At 33.2% G+C, this 12,820-nt stretch overlaps 6 protein-coding genes across 8 annotated transcripts in view; 3 read left to right on the top strand and 3 right to left on the bottom strand.

The window, feature by feature from the left end:
- The window catches only part of LOC120775785, a 42,454-nt gene extending 39,496 nt beyond the window's left edge, over positions 1-2,958 (bottom strand). For both annotated transcript variants that reach the window (XM_040106122.1, XM_040106123.1), the window contains exon 1: positions 2,481-2,958. The gene's annotated coding sequence lies outside the window, so the exon portion shown is untranslated. The remainder of the gene's footprint in view (positions 1-2,480) is intronic.
- A 488-nt stretch (positions 2,959-3,446) lies between these two features.
- Positions 3,447-6,804, top strand: LOC120773734 (WD repeat-containing protein 6). Its single transcript, XM_040102790.1, has 5 exons — positions 3,447-3,558; positions 3,620-3,810; positions 3,869-4,115; positions 4,168-4,473; positions 4,537-6,804. The coding sequence occupies exons 1-5, from the start codon at positions 3,489-3,491 to the stop codon at positions 6,786-6,788; spliced, it is 3,066 nt and encodes a 1,021-aa protein (XP_039958724.1). The 5' UTR covers positions 3,447-3,488; the 3' UTR covers positions 6,789-6,804.
- An 18-nt stretch (positions 6,805-6,822) lies between these two features.
- On the bottom strand, positions 6,823-7,662 carry LOC120773737 (ADP-ribosylation factor-like protein 2-binding protein). Its single transcript, XM_040102795.1, has 3 exons — positions 7,496-7,662; positions 7,199-7,377; positions 6,823-7,145 (listed from the first exon to the last, which is right to left on the bottom strand). The coding sequence occupies exons 1-3, from the start codon at positions 7,610-7,612 to the stop codon at positions 6,926-6,928; spliced, it is 516 nt and encodes a 171-aa protein (XP_039958729.1). The 5' UTR covers positions 7,613-7,662; the 3' UTR covers positions 6,823-6,925.
- Positions 7,663-7,975: 313 nt separating this feature from the next.
- On the bottom strand, positions 7,976-9,235 carry LOC120773736 (protein FAM210A). 2 transcript variants are annotated; one of them, XM_040102794.1, is made up of 4 exons: positions 9,156-9,235; positions 8,691-9,090; positions 8,467-8,612; positions 7,976-8,271 (listed from the first exon to the last, which is right to left on the bottom strand). In XM_040102794.1, the coding sequence occupies exons 2-4, from the start codon at positions 9,071-9,073 to the stop codon at positions 8,108-8,110; spliced, it is 693 nt and encodes a 230-aa protein (XP_039958728.1). In that variant the 5' UTR covers positions 9,074-9,090; positions 9,156-9,235; the 3' UTR covers positions 7,976-8,107. The 2 variants fall into 2 exon arrangements, with proteins under 2 accessions (XP_039958728.1, XP_039958726.1); XM_040102792.1 differs by lacking the exon at positions 9,156-9,235 and having other exon boundaries at positions 8,691-9,149.
- Positions 9,236-9,502: 267 nt separating this feature from the next.
- Positions 9,503-11,334, top strand: LOC120773735 (zinc finger protein ZPR1). The gene is made up of 2 exons (XM_040102791.1): positions 9,503-10,210; positions 10,382-11,334. Exons 1-2 carry the CDS (start codon positions 9,583-9,585, stop codon positions 11,125-11,127), a joined length of 1,374 nt encoding a protein of 457 aa, XP_039958725.1. The 5' UTR covers positions 9,503-9,582; the 3' UTR covers positions 11,128-11,334.
- A 256-nt stretch (positions 11,335-11,590) lies between these two features.
- LOC120775887 lies at positions 11,591-12,085 on the top strand. The gene is made up of 2 exons (XM_040106267.1): positions 11,591-11,677; positions 11,734-12,085. The coding sequence occupies exon 2, from the start codon at positions 11,741-11,743 to the stop codon at positions 11,963-11,965; it is 225 nt and encodes a 74-aa protein (XP_039962201.1). The 5' UTR covers positions 11,591-11,677; positions 11,734-11,740; the 3' UTR covers positions 11,966-12,085.
- The last annotated feature ends 735 nt before the right edge of the window (positions 12,086-12,820 follow it).

A 12,820-nucleotide genomic window follows, 5' to 3' on the forward strand; every position in this document is an offset into this window, starting at 1 on the left:
ACCAAATGGCAAACTGTACTTTTTTCTGGCGAATCGAAATTTAATATCAAAGATTGAGATGGGCTGAAGCTGGTAGGCAGACCGAAGGGACAACGCCTAAATCAACGTTATAAAATAAGCGCGGTGAAACATGGTGGAGATAATGTACTAGTATGGGGTTGTTTTCCAGGGAATACAATAGGATAAATTCATCATATAAACAGTATAATGGACAAATATAAGCATAAAAATATTTCTCAGAATATTAATGCTGCCACATGTTGCAGAAGAAATGGCTTTAAAATGGAGTTATCAACATGACAACGACCAGAAACACACTGCTATTTGTGCAAAACAGTGGTTTGTTGATAACAGGAATGAGGTTTTGAAGCGACTCGCACAATCACCTGATCTCAATCCCATAGAGTACCAATGGTAAATTGTAGATCGAAAAATCAGACTTGAGAATTGTAAAAATAAGGCCGTTTTATACATTCAAGTGAAGGTAGCATGGAAAAGCATTTCCTGGGACACATCAAATAAATTAATTGAGTCCATGCCTAGCCGACGTGCAACTGTATTGAAAAATAAGGGATACGCAACCAAATATTGAAAGACATAAATTTTTCAATCATAAAACCATTTCGTGCTTTTGTTTTGTCGCACCAAATTTTTGGAGTTTTTCATATATGGTATTTTATATATACAGAAAGAATACATGAACTAATAATACAAATCAATAAAACATCACGTAATGCCTAATTTATGATTTTATCCAGTTAAATACCGACAAGGTAGATTCCGTGCTTTAGTTTTGTCGCACACTGTATATGTATGTATGTATATAAGGTGGAGAACATATGTATTTGCATATTTAAAATCTTATTCAACATATGTACATATGTGCAATAAATACAACAGTAAGGAAGAGTTGAATTCGACAGCAGCCAAATGTTATATGCTCTCGAAATATAAGATATACATATTTATATTGTCTATTTTCGACATCAAAGCAGATTTTGATAATTGTCACATTGTCATTGTGGTACTATTATGCTAATATGTATTTATGTAGGTTTAGCTAAAGTGGTCGACGTATAGGAACATGTTAAGCTATCCTGCAACACTAAACTGAATATGAATCGTAATAAAATTAAATGCCTCAAGGCTAAATGTTTAACCGTAGCATTCTTGCATAGCGTTGTTCTCAATAATGATATAGACAAGATTAGATAATTTAATTGTCATGATCTACCGTATAATTCAGACATATCTTGATCATTACAAAGAAGTCGTCATTAGAGATTTCACAGTAAACAGGTACAAAACTACGATTAAACTTCCATAACTAGAGCTTTTTTAACTCGAAGTTCTTCATAAATCAAACTCTTGCATTGCCAATAGTGTTTAAATAGAACTTCCTTAATTTGTGGCCTCAACCAGAAACTGCTCTGTGAGAGAACTGTTCTTCTAGCGTTGAACTTGTCTTCGACACAGTCAACCATACAACGCTGCTCAGAACATAGAACAAACCAAGCTTCCTCCAGGACTTAAGAGGTGGACCATGAAGAGAACAATCAAAATTAAGGAGAATTAAACAGCGGGTTCCGAAGGGTGGTGTCCTCTCCGCTTTACTGTTTAGTCACTATATTTCGAAACTCCCTCAACCACTAGAAGAAGTCTGCATATGCAGATGATTACACGTTAATTACGTCGGGTAATGGAATTAATAGCATGTGTTCAAAAATTAACGCCTATCTCCCAAAACTTCACTGCTAGGGACCTAAAACTCTCCCTGCCAAAATACCGCACTCCGTACAATTACGGGATGTCTCCCATCGTGCCCGTATGCTACCTGTAAAGGGGCATAAATGGTTAGAAATGGATAGAAATGAATTAGTGAAGTGTTAGTGGATATAAAAGTTAAAAATATAACTATAAAATTCATTATAAATGGGAGAAACACGCATTTTAAATAGTTGAATTTTTGAACTTTAAATGCAAATACATACATATCTCAAAAACCATAAATCAGCGGCAACTATTTATGCACATACATTATCTTAATCTGGAGGACCTCCTCTATCCATACATACCAATTTATATACCGAAATCGGGGGATGCTATTCTAAAATTTACCCGAAAATTTTATTTTTAAGACCAGTTGAGTCGTGTTTACTAAAAAAAAAATACCACAAGTAGGTGTGTCATAAAAAAAAACCTTTTTTTAACCAAATTACTATCTCTCCATTCTCTAAAATAATGTAAACACATTTCATATTCATGTACATATGTATGTATGCATACATTTTGCAACGTAAACAATAAGTATGAATATTCGCTACTAAACCTGTTCGAGACGAAATGAAAATTTATGTTTTATTGGTTCTATCTCATCTATCAATACATAGATACTCGTGCAATCAATCTTACATACATATGTATATAAAGGAAACAACTTTGTGAATAACCACACAAGTATAAAAAATTACATGACTTACCTTTTTAACAGACTAGGCCGTAATTATAAAATATTTTAATATTTTCTTTTTTCTTTCCATTAGAACCAACTTTAATCCACAAAGATTTTCACAATAACCCACTTAACTAATTGCAATAGTTTTATATATTGTTTTAAAGCATATTGTACAAATAACTATGAGTTAGTCTAAATTTTGACATTTTAAGCCAACCAACACTTGCGTATAAACAGGTTACACTTTTCTGCATTTGCTCTTACTCCACAGCTTTGAAATTAGCTGAGTGTATTACTTTCCAAGCCAATAACCAAAAATATAAGTTATTTTAGACTTATTACGCACAGTACCGCTTTATAGTTTACGAACACAAAAAATGTGGTTTATAAATTAAATATTTTTGTCATGTTAAAAGACGATATTCGAATAATTCAAACTACTTAATGGTTTAAGCGAGAAAGAAACAAATTTATCCGCCGCGAAAAATAACAACACTGCTGTAGATGACATTTTACATTTGCAATTGCAAATGAATAAAATTCCATTTCCACTGGAACCATGGGTTCAGGGTTGAAACTTTTGTGTACACAGAAGTGTATTTTTTATTACGCTAAGTGCATTGTCTAATTTCATGCACTCAATGTTCCCTTTGTTCCTAATTTGTTTAAATAAATAAACAAACATACTATAATAATATGTAATAATAACCGCATCCATTATAGTATTATTCCTCAACTTAGCTGTGTCTTTAAGAGTTAAATATTAATTTTCATCGTCGAATTTCTCAACTAATATTATGTAAATGCACATGCTTAATGATTACATTAAATATCTCCTAATGAAAGGTTTTATTTGCTTACTACAATTTTCATACATATATATTTATGTTTTAGTGGAAAATGAAATAAACGTATCTGCCGTGTATGTATACACCTTTAGCTTTACGATTATATATATACCAATGAAACTCTGCTATGTCAATTGTAATTATATTATTAAGAACAACTGTCAAGAGTTTTCCAATTAGAAGTAATGGAAACGGAGTTGACAATTACAGATTCCATAGCAATTAAAATATTGCATGGAGGAGCAATACTTTCAGGTATAAATAATATATCTCACACTATTGTTTTTATTAAATTGGTCAAATGTCTTATTTGCAGGTGTTGGCAATGAGTTACACCTGCATTTACTGAACACATCTAAATGCCTCGTGCTTGCGCAGAAATTGCGCGCTAAAGTGCATGGCATTGCTGATGTATTATTGAAAAACGCACCTTCTAATGAAGGAAGAATTATTGTACACGGCGAAAAAGAATGTATGTTAATGCAGTATGTCTACGACGAATATAAGGTGTTATATTTATAAAATATGAGCATGTTCTTTTGTGAAAGTAGCTTCTTATTTATAGTACACCTTTACGCAACTTTCTCACTTTCGTCTTTCTGACTGGATCAGTTATGCACACTTTCTTCAAAATCCAAATGAATTTGTCCTTCTTACTGCTCACAGTGTGGTTCTCCGATTCCTTTACGAAGAAACCGCTCAACAAAAGAATTCTTGTAAAGTTACAGCGAAGTCATCCTCCAATGAGAAATCCACACTTTATTGCTCCCATATTCGAGGCAGAACAAATGAGGATTTGATAATTTTTGGAGGTAGGTGTGCATTGCAATGGTAAATGAAAATTATTGATTGGAAATTAATTAGGGAATGCTTTTGGAGAACTACTCATTTGGAAGCCATTTATTGCTGAGACGATTTCTAGAAAGATTGATTGCATTGAAATAGAAGTGGAACTAAAGCATAGACAACCAGCTCATAATGGAGTAATTTTTTCTATTGACTTTGATGATGAATCTAATTTGCTGACCACTACGTCAGATGATCGGTCAATACGCTTCTGGAAACTTGAAAGAACGTCAAATGATTATTGGGATGAATTAAAAATTACTGCAATAGCTAGTGGATATGGTCATGCTGCACGAGTGTTTCAAGGAAAAATTATACATTTCGGTGAATTATTGTATTTCATGTTTTCTATATTTTCAATTTAATGTATATGTGTACTTTTCACAGATCGGAAACCAATGGCTGTGACAGTCGGAGAAGATTCTCATTTTTGTATTTGGAACCGTAAGGCTGAATTATTTTTCAAACAACGTATTCAATTTGGTGCAGTGATATGGAATTTCGAATACGACAAATATACACACACATTGTATACAGTCGGATCAACGGGAAACTTGCTGGCATACAATGTTGAAGATGTACTTAGAAAGAAATCGGAGATTTTTTCAACAACTATGATTGTCCCAGATTTAGAACCAAAAGAATATGTGGCGAAAGCAAAGTTTCTCAAATCTAATATGTTAGTTGGTATAACAAATAGAAATCGTCTTATGTACGCCCTCTTTCAATATAATGAGGAAAATTATAAACATGATTGTGGCCCATGGCACATCATTGATATGCATAAAAAATATAAATGCACTGTATTTGAAGTACAAGACAACTACATTGCAATATGTGGCTACAAACGATTAACTCTTATTAAGTATTGCCACGAAAACGAGTTCAACATATTATTTGATGCCGATATACTTGACGGAGTAATACGTTCATTCCATTTTTTAAATAATAATTCCTTTTTGATTTCTGATGAATCTGGAAAGTGTTTGCTCCTTGAAGGTGAAAACATAGTGATTCAAATCGCTGTTCCCCTACCACACTGCAAGGAACCATGGACAACAACAGCCCTACGTATAAAAGTAAAACAATTAAAAGATTATCTGTTAGTTAGTAATCGTATGGGAAACACAATACTGTTTAGAATTGAATATGGGTCTGCTGAAGGCACATGTGTGGACACTATTCGGCATCTGCACGGATCATTAGGTGCAACAATGTTTTACCTCAAAGAAGTTCAAAAAGATTATATATTTATTCAAAGCGCCGGTCATGATGGATCATTGCGGATGCTTTCCATACGAATTGAGTCCGACACGATTGTATCACATCAACGCACATTTGTACCAGTAGCTTGGGTGGAGAAATTAGCTGTAATTGAAAATAATGAATTTCTTTTGGGTTTTAACGATAACCATTTCGTGATTTGGTCTCACGACTATGACATATCCGTACAAATACCTTGTGGTGGTGGACATCGCAGTTGGCATTACGATATCACTTCTGAAGACAGGAGAAAGTTTGTGCAACTACTATTTATAAAAAATAAAGTGCTAAGACTTCATAAGCATAAAATGTGCAATATCCTTTCTAAGAGTATAAAGATGTTACGAAATCAGTGGCACACTCGTTCATGTAACGTTTTGAATATAATTGAACCACGACACATTGAAGTACCTTTTAGTATAGTTGTAAGTGCCGGAGACGATAACATGGTAAAAATATCTAAATTAATGTCCGGTGGTCGATTAGAGCAATGTGCGGAATTGCATTCACATATATCCAACGTGAGAGCATTAAAAATTTTACAAATGCAACAAGATGCTGTTTTAATTTTTACAGGCGGCGGCCGAGCGCAACTATGCATAGCGTTATTGGACCTGAAAGATTTTCGTGTCCATGAACTTACGAGTTATACTTTAAATAAGAATGAACAAAGTGAAGACGAAAAGACGCAAACTTACCGACCCGACCCGGAAACTCGAATAATGTCATGCGATGTGGTTAAAGTGAACACTAATAATTCAGGCAATAAAGTGGAATATTTTGTTTTCCTATGTTGTTCAGACGGTTATTTGCGCAAGTTACATGTTAGTGAATCTTTTAAAGTTATTTCCGAGGTAGCTTTCTATTGCGGCTGTTGTTTGCTGCAGGTACGGACGTTCACGAACTCTTACATTCTAGTAGCAGGTACAAATGGAAAGATACGCATGTTTAACTTGAGTTTGGTAGAATTACCAATTAAACTGCCACATCACGCAAGCGGAGTAAATGCTTTGGACATATATTATGAGCCTAACACCTATATGCTTCATATTCTTACTGGTGGTGATGACCAGTCAGTTTCCTATACTTCTTTAGAAATACAAAACGAAAATACATTTGAGATTAAAAATAAATTTTGTATTGAAAATGCACACTCGGCACAGGTAACTGCGGTACAGTTAACTTTCGATAACGAGGATCTTTGCGCATATACTTCAGGCCTAGACCAGGTTGTAAACAAGATCCATTTGCGAATTCCTGCAACAGAACTGGTTTGTTATACACCCATATCAGACATCAAAGGTTTGCAAATTGACAATTTCAAACGATGTTTCATTTATGGTTGCGGCATTCAAATATTCAAATTGAAACAATAAAAATTTGTTAGAAATACTTTCGGTTTTTCAATTTCACACATAATTTTGTTAATTAATGCTTAGTCGAATTCTGAAAAATATATATACATATACATATGTATGTTATAGCAGACTGTTCAATATTAATGCGAAATAATTTATATATCACATTTGTCTTCGGTTACAGTGGGTATCGCCGGGTTTGTGGTCGAATACGAAGTTGTGATGAGGATATTTGAGTCTAGATGCTCCATTTGACCTTCTTTTGCACTGCGGTAGTCTAGCATAAGTTCTTTAAAAGTCTCAAAGCTATTGAATGAGTGTAAAAGTTCAATAATTTCGCCGCTACTTAACACATCATCGAACGCCTCATTTTTCCTATATGAAAAACAAATAAATTAATTGCTTTTCTAATATTCCATATGAATTACTCTAGTTCGTCCGCAAATTGGCTCATATTGAAATCAGGCATACGAGCACAAAGTTCTTTAATTAGGAAGGTCTCAAAAGTATTGGTATACTCTTGAAATATATCCATATATACTAGTTTGTTTTCCTCAGTATTTTCAATGCAATGCCAATATTTCTCCAGAAAATCATTATGTAGTGCCTAATAAAATGAAATAATTTGACTTATTTACCATGTATGAAAATCGTCATGAAAATATAGATTTGAAATATGAAGCTAGTAGTTCCATTTTATAATTTTTATTTAATATATTTATAACCTGGAAATCTTCTCCAAGCACAATGTCTTCTATGTGACCAATAACATCGTCAAAAAATTGACTAGCCTTCGATTTACCGATAATATTCAAGGATTCATCCGATAAAGTTGTTTCCATTACAATAAAAGATATATATTATTTTAACAAAATATATTTTCGTGTTTTTATGTATTATTTTTCACAAAAGATGTATTTTTTATGTTATTTTCGGTTTGTTGACATTAAATGCCCTATTTGTTGTTTTATTTGTCGTTGCTATAGAGCTTGAGGTTACTATTGAATAGAAGTAGGCATTTCACACCCTCTTTTTAAATATCATGTACATAAAATCACACCGAATTGTTTTTATCAATATCTACCGCTCTTAGAATCTTAGTCCTGCATTAATGAAACAAGTAAAATAATTAAAAAGTACTTTTCACAGTAAAAAAATAACTTAGTACATGGATGAATACATTTCTTTAAAATAAGAAAAAGTAGTAAAATGTTCATTCCGCACCATCCTTTACTGTTTTAATCGTCAAAACAGGACTGAGAAATTTGAATTGCAAATCGGTAATCATTTGTCACTTAAAGTATTTGAATTTTTGGTGAATATCACTTTGGAATCCCTCATTCGTTGCCCTTGGTCTTTTGCTTTTCTTCAATCCCTTCTAGTTTCGCAGCAGCTCTATCGGCTTTATTTTTTTCATACATCTGCAATAATTCTCGTTTACTGGGAATTGGTTTAATATGTCCGGCTTGAACAAGATATTTTATGGACACGGTTGTACCACCTGCAATTATAAAATTTACCTCAATTACACTGAATTTATTATATGGGATGCAACTGAACATATCAAACGAAAACCTCAAGGAAAAAATTATTAACTTTAATACACATATACCGATATAGTTTACAAGTGTTTTACCATGGTTTGCATTCTAAACTTGGGTGTTAATGAAGGTCTAAATTTTGTTATTTTACGCACCTAAGGTAACCGCATAACGTAGGGGAGTCGCCACTTTGTAGCAAAGATAGGCTATCGCATAGTGACCCATACTAGAGTTTTGGAAGCGTTCCACTATACTTTCACTAAGGTGCATATGTTGTAGAAGCAATGGAATATCTACACCACTAAAATAGTAAAAATTAATGAATAAAATTATGTTGCTATGTATAAGCATGCATATGCACATTAATGTCCAATCTCACCTTTTTGACAAATAATAGAAACCTCCAAACCAACCAATCGAAGTAACAACATGAACAGGTAAAAGCACATACCAATATTTTTTGTACATCAATTTGAATTTCGCAAATAGTCCCAGTTTAGATGCCTCACCAAAAATATCCTCATCGGCTAAAACCGGAGATGATTTGGTGTCGGTTTTACCAGCTAAGTCCGCAGTTTTCTTTGTGCTAAATGAATGGCGACTACTTACGAAGGGTGCAAGTGATATACATTGTGTTGTGCTGTGAGAGTTTAGTAGGTACCATGATCTGTACTTCATGTTACCCAAAACTGTCAGTTGCATTCCTTGCCGCTGTTGCCAAACAGTTTGCCCAATACGCGTCATCAACCTCAATGTGGTCATTTTGTCAATTATTTCTTCTTTTAAGGTGGAAAAGTCGTTTTACATTTACTTAAAGGACATTATATATTTTAAATTCTCTTACATTTTCCAAAAATATTATATTAACTCTCAGACCGGTGATTGTCGTGCAATCAGCTGTTTATTTGAATTAACAATGTTGAAGTCTTTCACATTTTACCCTGTAGTTAACAAAGCTTTATGCTAGTTTAAAAAATTTAATAAATTCAATGTATATTAATACATGATTTTAAGGCAACTATGTCCAACAGAAATTTTAGGACATTTAACTTCGTATCTTTAGTTTTAAATACCTAACTTGATTTCTAATGTTATATCACGACCAAACATTCTAAGCTGATCGAAAAATATTTCAACATGCCACACTGTTTCCCAATTAGCACGTTGTTAGCTATATACATACGTATGTATATGAAAGATTTTGTAATTTCAATTGTTTATTCCAATAGTGAAACTTAATTTTACATTTAAAAAAATAAATATTCTAAAATATGGCTGATGATAAGAAACCCATATTCAGAAATATTGACGGGGATGATCCAGATCTAGAAGCCACGGATATTGAATCCGCATGTATGAATTGCTTTCGCTCAGGCAGAACCCGTCTCCTGCTTACCAAAATACCTTTCTTTAAGGAGATTGTGCTCATGTCTTTTAAATGTGAACATTGCGGTTATGAAAACAGTGAAATTCAGTCAGCATCAGAAATACAGAAAAAAGGTGTGCGCATTGAACTTAATGTTAAAAGTGCTGAAGACTTAAACCGACGAGTAGTACGCTCGGATTACACATCCGTAAGCATTCCTGAAGTAGAACTGGAAATACCTTCTCAAAGTCAAAAGGGCGATATAACTACCGTTGAGGGCATACTTGACAGAACGATAAGAGGTCTGACTCAAGATCAAGAAAACAGAAAACAAAAACATCCTGAAGCTGCAGCTGAAATTGATGCGTATGTCAAAAAGTTAACCTCTATAAAAGAGAAACAAATTAACTTTACACTTGTCTTGGAAGACATAAGTGGAAATAGTTTTATTGAGAATCCTTTTGCACCATCATCGGATCCGGGTTGTAAGATTTTTCACTTCGAAAGACAAAGGGAGCAAGATCAAATTCTTGGTAAGTGTCGTTTCATATATACATACATACATATATAGACATTATAATTTTAAGATACTTTAATTAAAGTATAATTTAGTTAGCTCAGATGAAATAGTACATTTTTAACACAACCATATTCATATTCTCAGTGAAAAAAAGTCCTATTTTTAAGTTTATGAGCATTTCTAGGTATTTACTGTCCAACAGATGTGTCAAGTGCAGAGGAAACTAATGATAGTGCGGAAAATTCGAAAACTCAAAAGAAACATCTACTGAAACCCATTGCGGAAGACGCTTGGGGCATTGATGATCTACATGGCGAAGTTTTGCAGTTTCAAACATTATGTTCACAGTGTGGTTCGCCTTGCGAGACGAATATGAAACTAACAAATATTCCACATTTTAAAGAAGTTGTTATAATGGCGACAGTATGCGAAGTTTGTGGGTGTAAAACAAATGAGGTAAAATCTGGAGGTGGGATTGAGGAAACAGGTATTCGCTTTGAAGTCAAAGTTGAAAACAAGGAAGATCTTACTCGAGATGTGCTAAAATCTGAAACATGTAGCCTTCGAATTCCGGAATTAGATTGTGAAGTTGGTCCATCTGCTCTTGGTGGTCGTTTCACCACTATAGAAGGTATTATAGTAGCTATGAGAGACCAACTTCAAGATGAAAGTTTCTTTTTTCGTGATTCTGCTGACGAAGAGAGTAAGAAACGTATGGAAGCCGTTGTAAATAAGTTCGAAAAAATTTTGGCTTTGGAATTGAAAGCAACTTTGGTTTTGGATGATCCCGCTGGAAATAGTTATGTACAATCTATGGCAGAAGATGATGAGCTAGACGAAAAATTAGTCATTGTAAAATACGAACGCTCATTCGATCAAAATGAAGAACTTGGTCTTAACGATATCAAAACCGAAAACTATCAGGAATAACACGAAACGAAACTATTTACTTCTATTTTTTAACAATAAAGTACTATATGTGGAAAATATAAAATATTGATATATGGAAAAATTTGTATTAATTATTTTTCTATGCTTTGGATCTGTTTAACAAATGTAATTATATTTCATATTTACTCAAAGTCATTGTCCAAACCTACTATATTCTGCACAAATAAAAACAATTACCTAATTATACTATTTGCTATTTTCTATTATCAAATTACAACATCCAAGGATTAAGCAGTTAGTAAACAATAACTTGCAAGTTTTTCGTGTGTTCAACGTAATATTTTTATTCATTGAATAGTAAACTTGAACACACCTTCACTTTTGTAATAGTTTAATTATTTATATACATATTATTAAGATATAGTACCGAAGTTTAATTTTTGGTTTTCCTGTTTTCACGTAAATACGTTAATAATAATTTTCGCTATTTTTATTACCGAATTGGCAACCATATATTTTTCCACTGGCAGCTGTTCAGTGACAGTTCTATCATTTGTGTTGTGTAACGTTGGTGATTCTTATCAATATTGTGGGTTTTATATATTTTATATTTTAATATTAATTCAATAATATTGTCTTCTACAGTTTTGAAATGTCTGCTTCAGCTGCGCGTAATTCTCATGGCCTCCTGAAGCGTGCTTGGAACGAGATTCCAGACATTGTTGGCGGGTCAGTCTTAGCACTGATAGGATTGGGAATGGCAGCGGTTGGCGTTGCTGGATATTATGCCAGAGACGGTGATAACCGACGATATAAGATGGGATATGTTGTAATGCGTCCCGATGATCCACGTGCAGAAAAAGTTCGAAAAGATTAAGTATTTAGGTGTCTTACTTCGTAATGAACTCTTAAGTTAATACAATTTTGAAGCCAGATTTGTAAGCGATCAACAATAAATGCATATTCTCCGTGTACTACCATGTAATTCAAGTCGGCATACACTGTTTGTGATTACTTTATTTACTGATGCCAATATTGAGTTTTGTAAGAAAGCATCGACAGTTCACATCTGTCATTAATATTGTGACAATTTTAATAATCCTTCAGTTAGTTATTTTGATCAAATATTTTCACTTTTTTGTATAAAACTCAACACATCGGTTTAAATTTATATATATTTCATAGTCTTAGGCATTCTTTGCGAAAAAACATTTATAAACCAATAAGGAACTTGGTGAGTTTTCCAATTCATTGATAAATCTAGCGAGGTTTTGTAGAGCTGACATTGGACCATAAAATAAGGAAAAAGATGCAGAACATTAATTCCTACATTTAAAGATATTAGATGCGAGAATGCCCCCTTCCAATTAAAATCAGAATTTCGGACGTTTTTTAATCCAATTACGGTTACGAAATTATGCGTTGTTTTGGAATATCCAAAATAAATAATAAAACCTCATACGATAATGGTTAAATATACGCAAAACAAAATAATTCCCCAGAATCTTAATATTTTAACTTTTCGTGCATACTGGGTTCAATGGATTATAATTGACCATTCTTCAATATATCAGTTCATTGCTTATTTTTCCTTTTCAACATTTTTTGTAGAAAGTGTTGAGAATGAGCAATTTTACCATATTTTTCTTTACAATAAGAAATATATTTAATTCCCAATTAATTAGTTTTTCCTATCTGTCAGTTACTACAACTCTGTGTGGCTACCGCCATT

This window comes from Bactrocera tryoni, chromosome 4 (genome assembly GCF_016617805.1).
Source record: "Bactrocera tryoni isolate S06 chromosome 4, CSIRO_BtryS06_freeze2, whole genome shotgun sequence".
In the NCBI taxonomy this organism is placed as follows: domain Eukaryota; kingdom Metazoa; phylum Arthropoda; class Insecta; order Diptera; family Tephritidae; genus Bactrocera; species Bactrocera tryoni.

What these genes read in the sequence shown, in the direction of transcription:
- LOC120773734 (XM_040102790.1), top strand. Translation starts at nt 3,489, where the DNA reads ATGGAAACGGAGTTGACAATTACAGATTCCATAGCAATTAAAATATTG. An exon ending in GGATTTGATAATTTTTGGAG is followed by an intron (nt 4,116 to 4,167) that starts GTAGGTGTGCAT and finishes GAAATTAATTAG; the next exon opens with GGAATGCTTTTGGAGAACTA. An exon ending in AGGAAAAATTATACATTTCG is followed by an intron (nt 4,474 to 4,536) that starts GTGAATTATTGT and finishes TACTTTTCACAG; the next exon opens with ATCGGAAACCAATGGCTGTG.
- LOC120773737 (XM_040102795.1), bottom strand. Translation starts at nt 7,612, where the DNA reads ATGGAAACAACTTTATCGGATGAATCCTTGAATATTATCGGTAAATCG. An exon ending in TGCTTGGAGAAGATTTCCAG is followed by an intron (nt 7,378 to 7,495) that starts GTTATAAATATA and finishes TCATTTTATTAG; the next exon opens with GCACTACATAATGATTTTCT. An exon ending in CAATTTGCGGACGAACTAGA is followed by an intron (nt 7,146 to 7,198) that starts GTAATTCATATG and finishes TTTTTCATATAG; the next exon opens with GAAAAATGAGGCGTTCGATG.
- LOC120773736 (XM_040102794.1), bottom strand. Translation starts at nt 9,073, where the DNA reads ATGACCACATTGAGGTTGATGACGCGTATTGGGCAAACTGTTTGGCAA. An exon ending in TTCTATTATTTGTCAAAAAG is followed by an intron (nt 8,613 to 8,690) that starts GTGAGATTGGAC and finishes TTACTATTTTAG; the next exon opens with TGGTGTAGATATTCCATTGC. An exon ending in ACGTTATGCGGTTACCTTAG is followed by an intron (nt 8,272 to 8,466) that starts GTGCGTAAAATA and finishes TTATAATTGCAG; the next exon opens with GTGGTACAACCGTGTCCATA.
- LOC120773735 (XM_040102791.1), top strand. Translation starts at nt 9,583, where the DNA reads ATGGCTGATGATAAGAAACCCATATTCAGAAATATTGACGGGGATGAT. An exon ending in GGAGCAAGATCAAATTCTTG is followed by an intron (nt 10,211 to 10,381) that starts GTAAGTGTCGTT and finishes GAGCATTTCTAG; the next exon opens with GTATTTACTGTCCAACAGAT.
- LOC120775887 (XM_040106267.1), top strand. Translation starts at nt 11,741, where the DNA reads ATGTCTGCTTCAGCTGCGCGTAATTCTCATGGCCTCCTGAAGCGTGCT.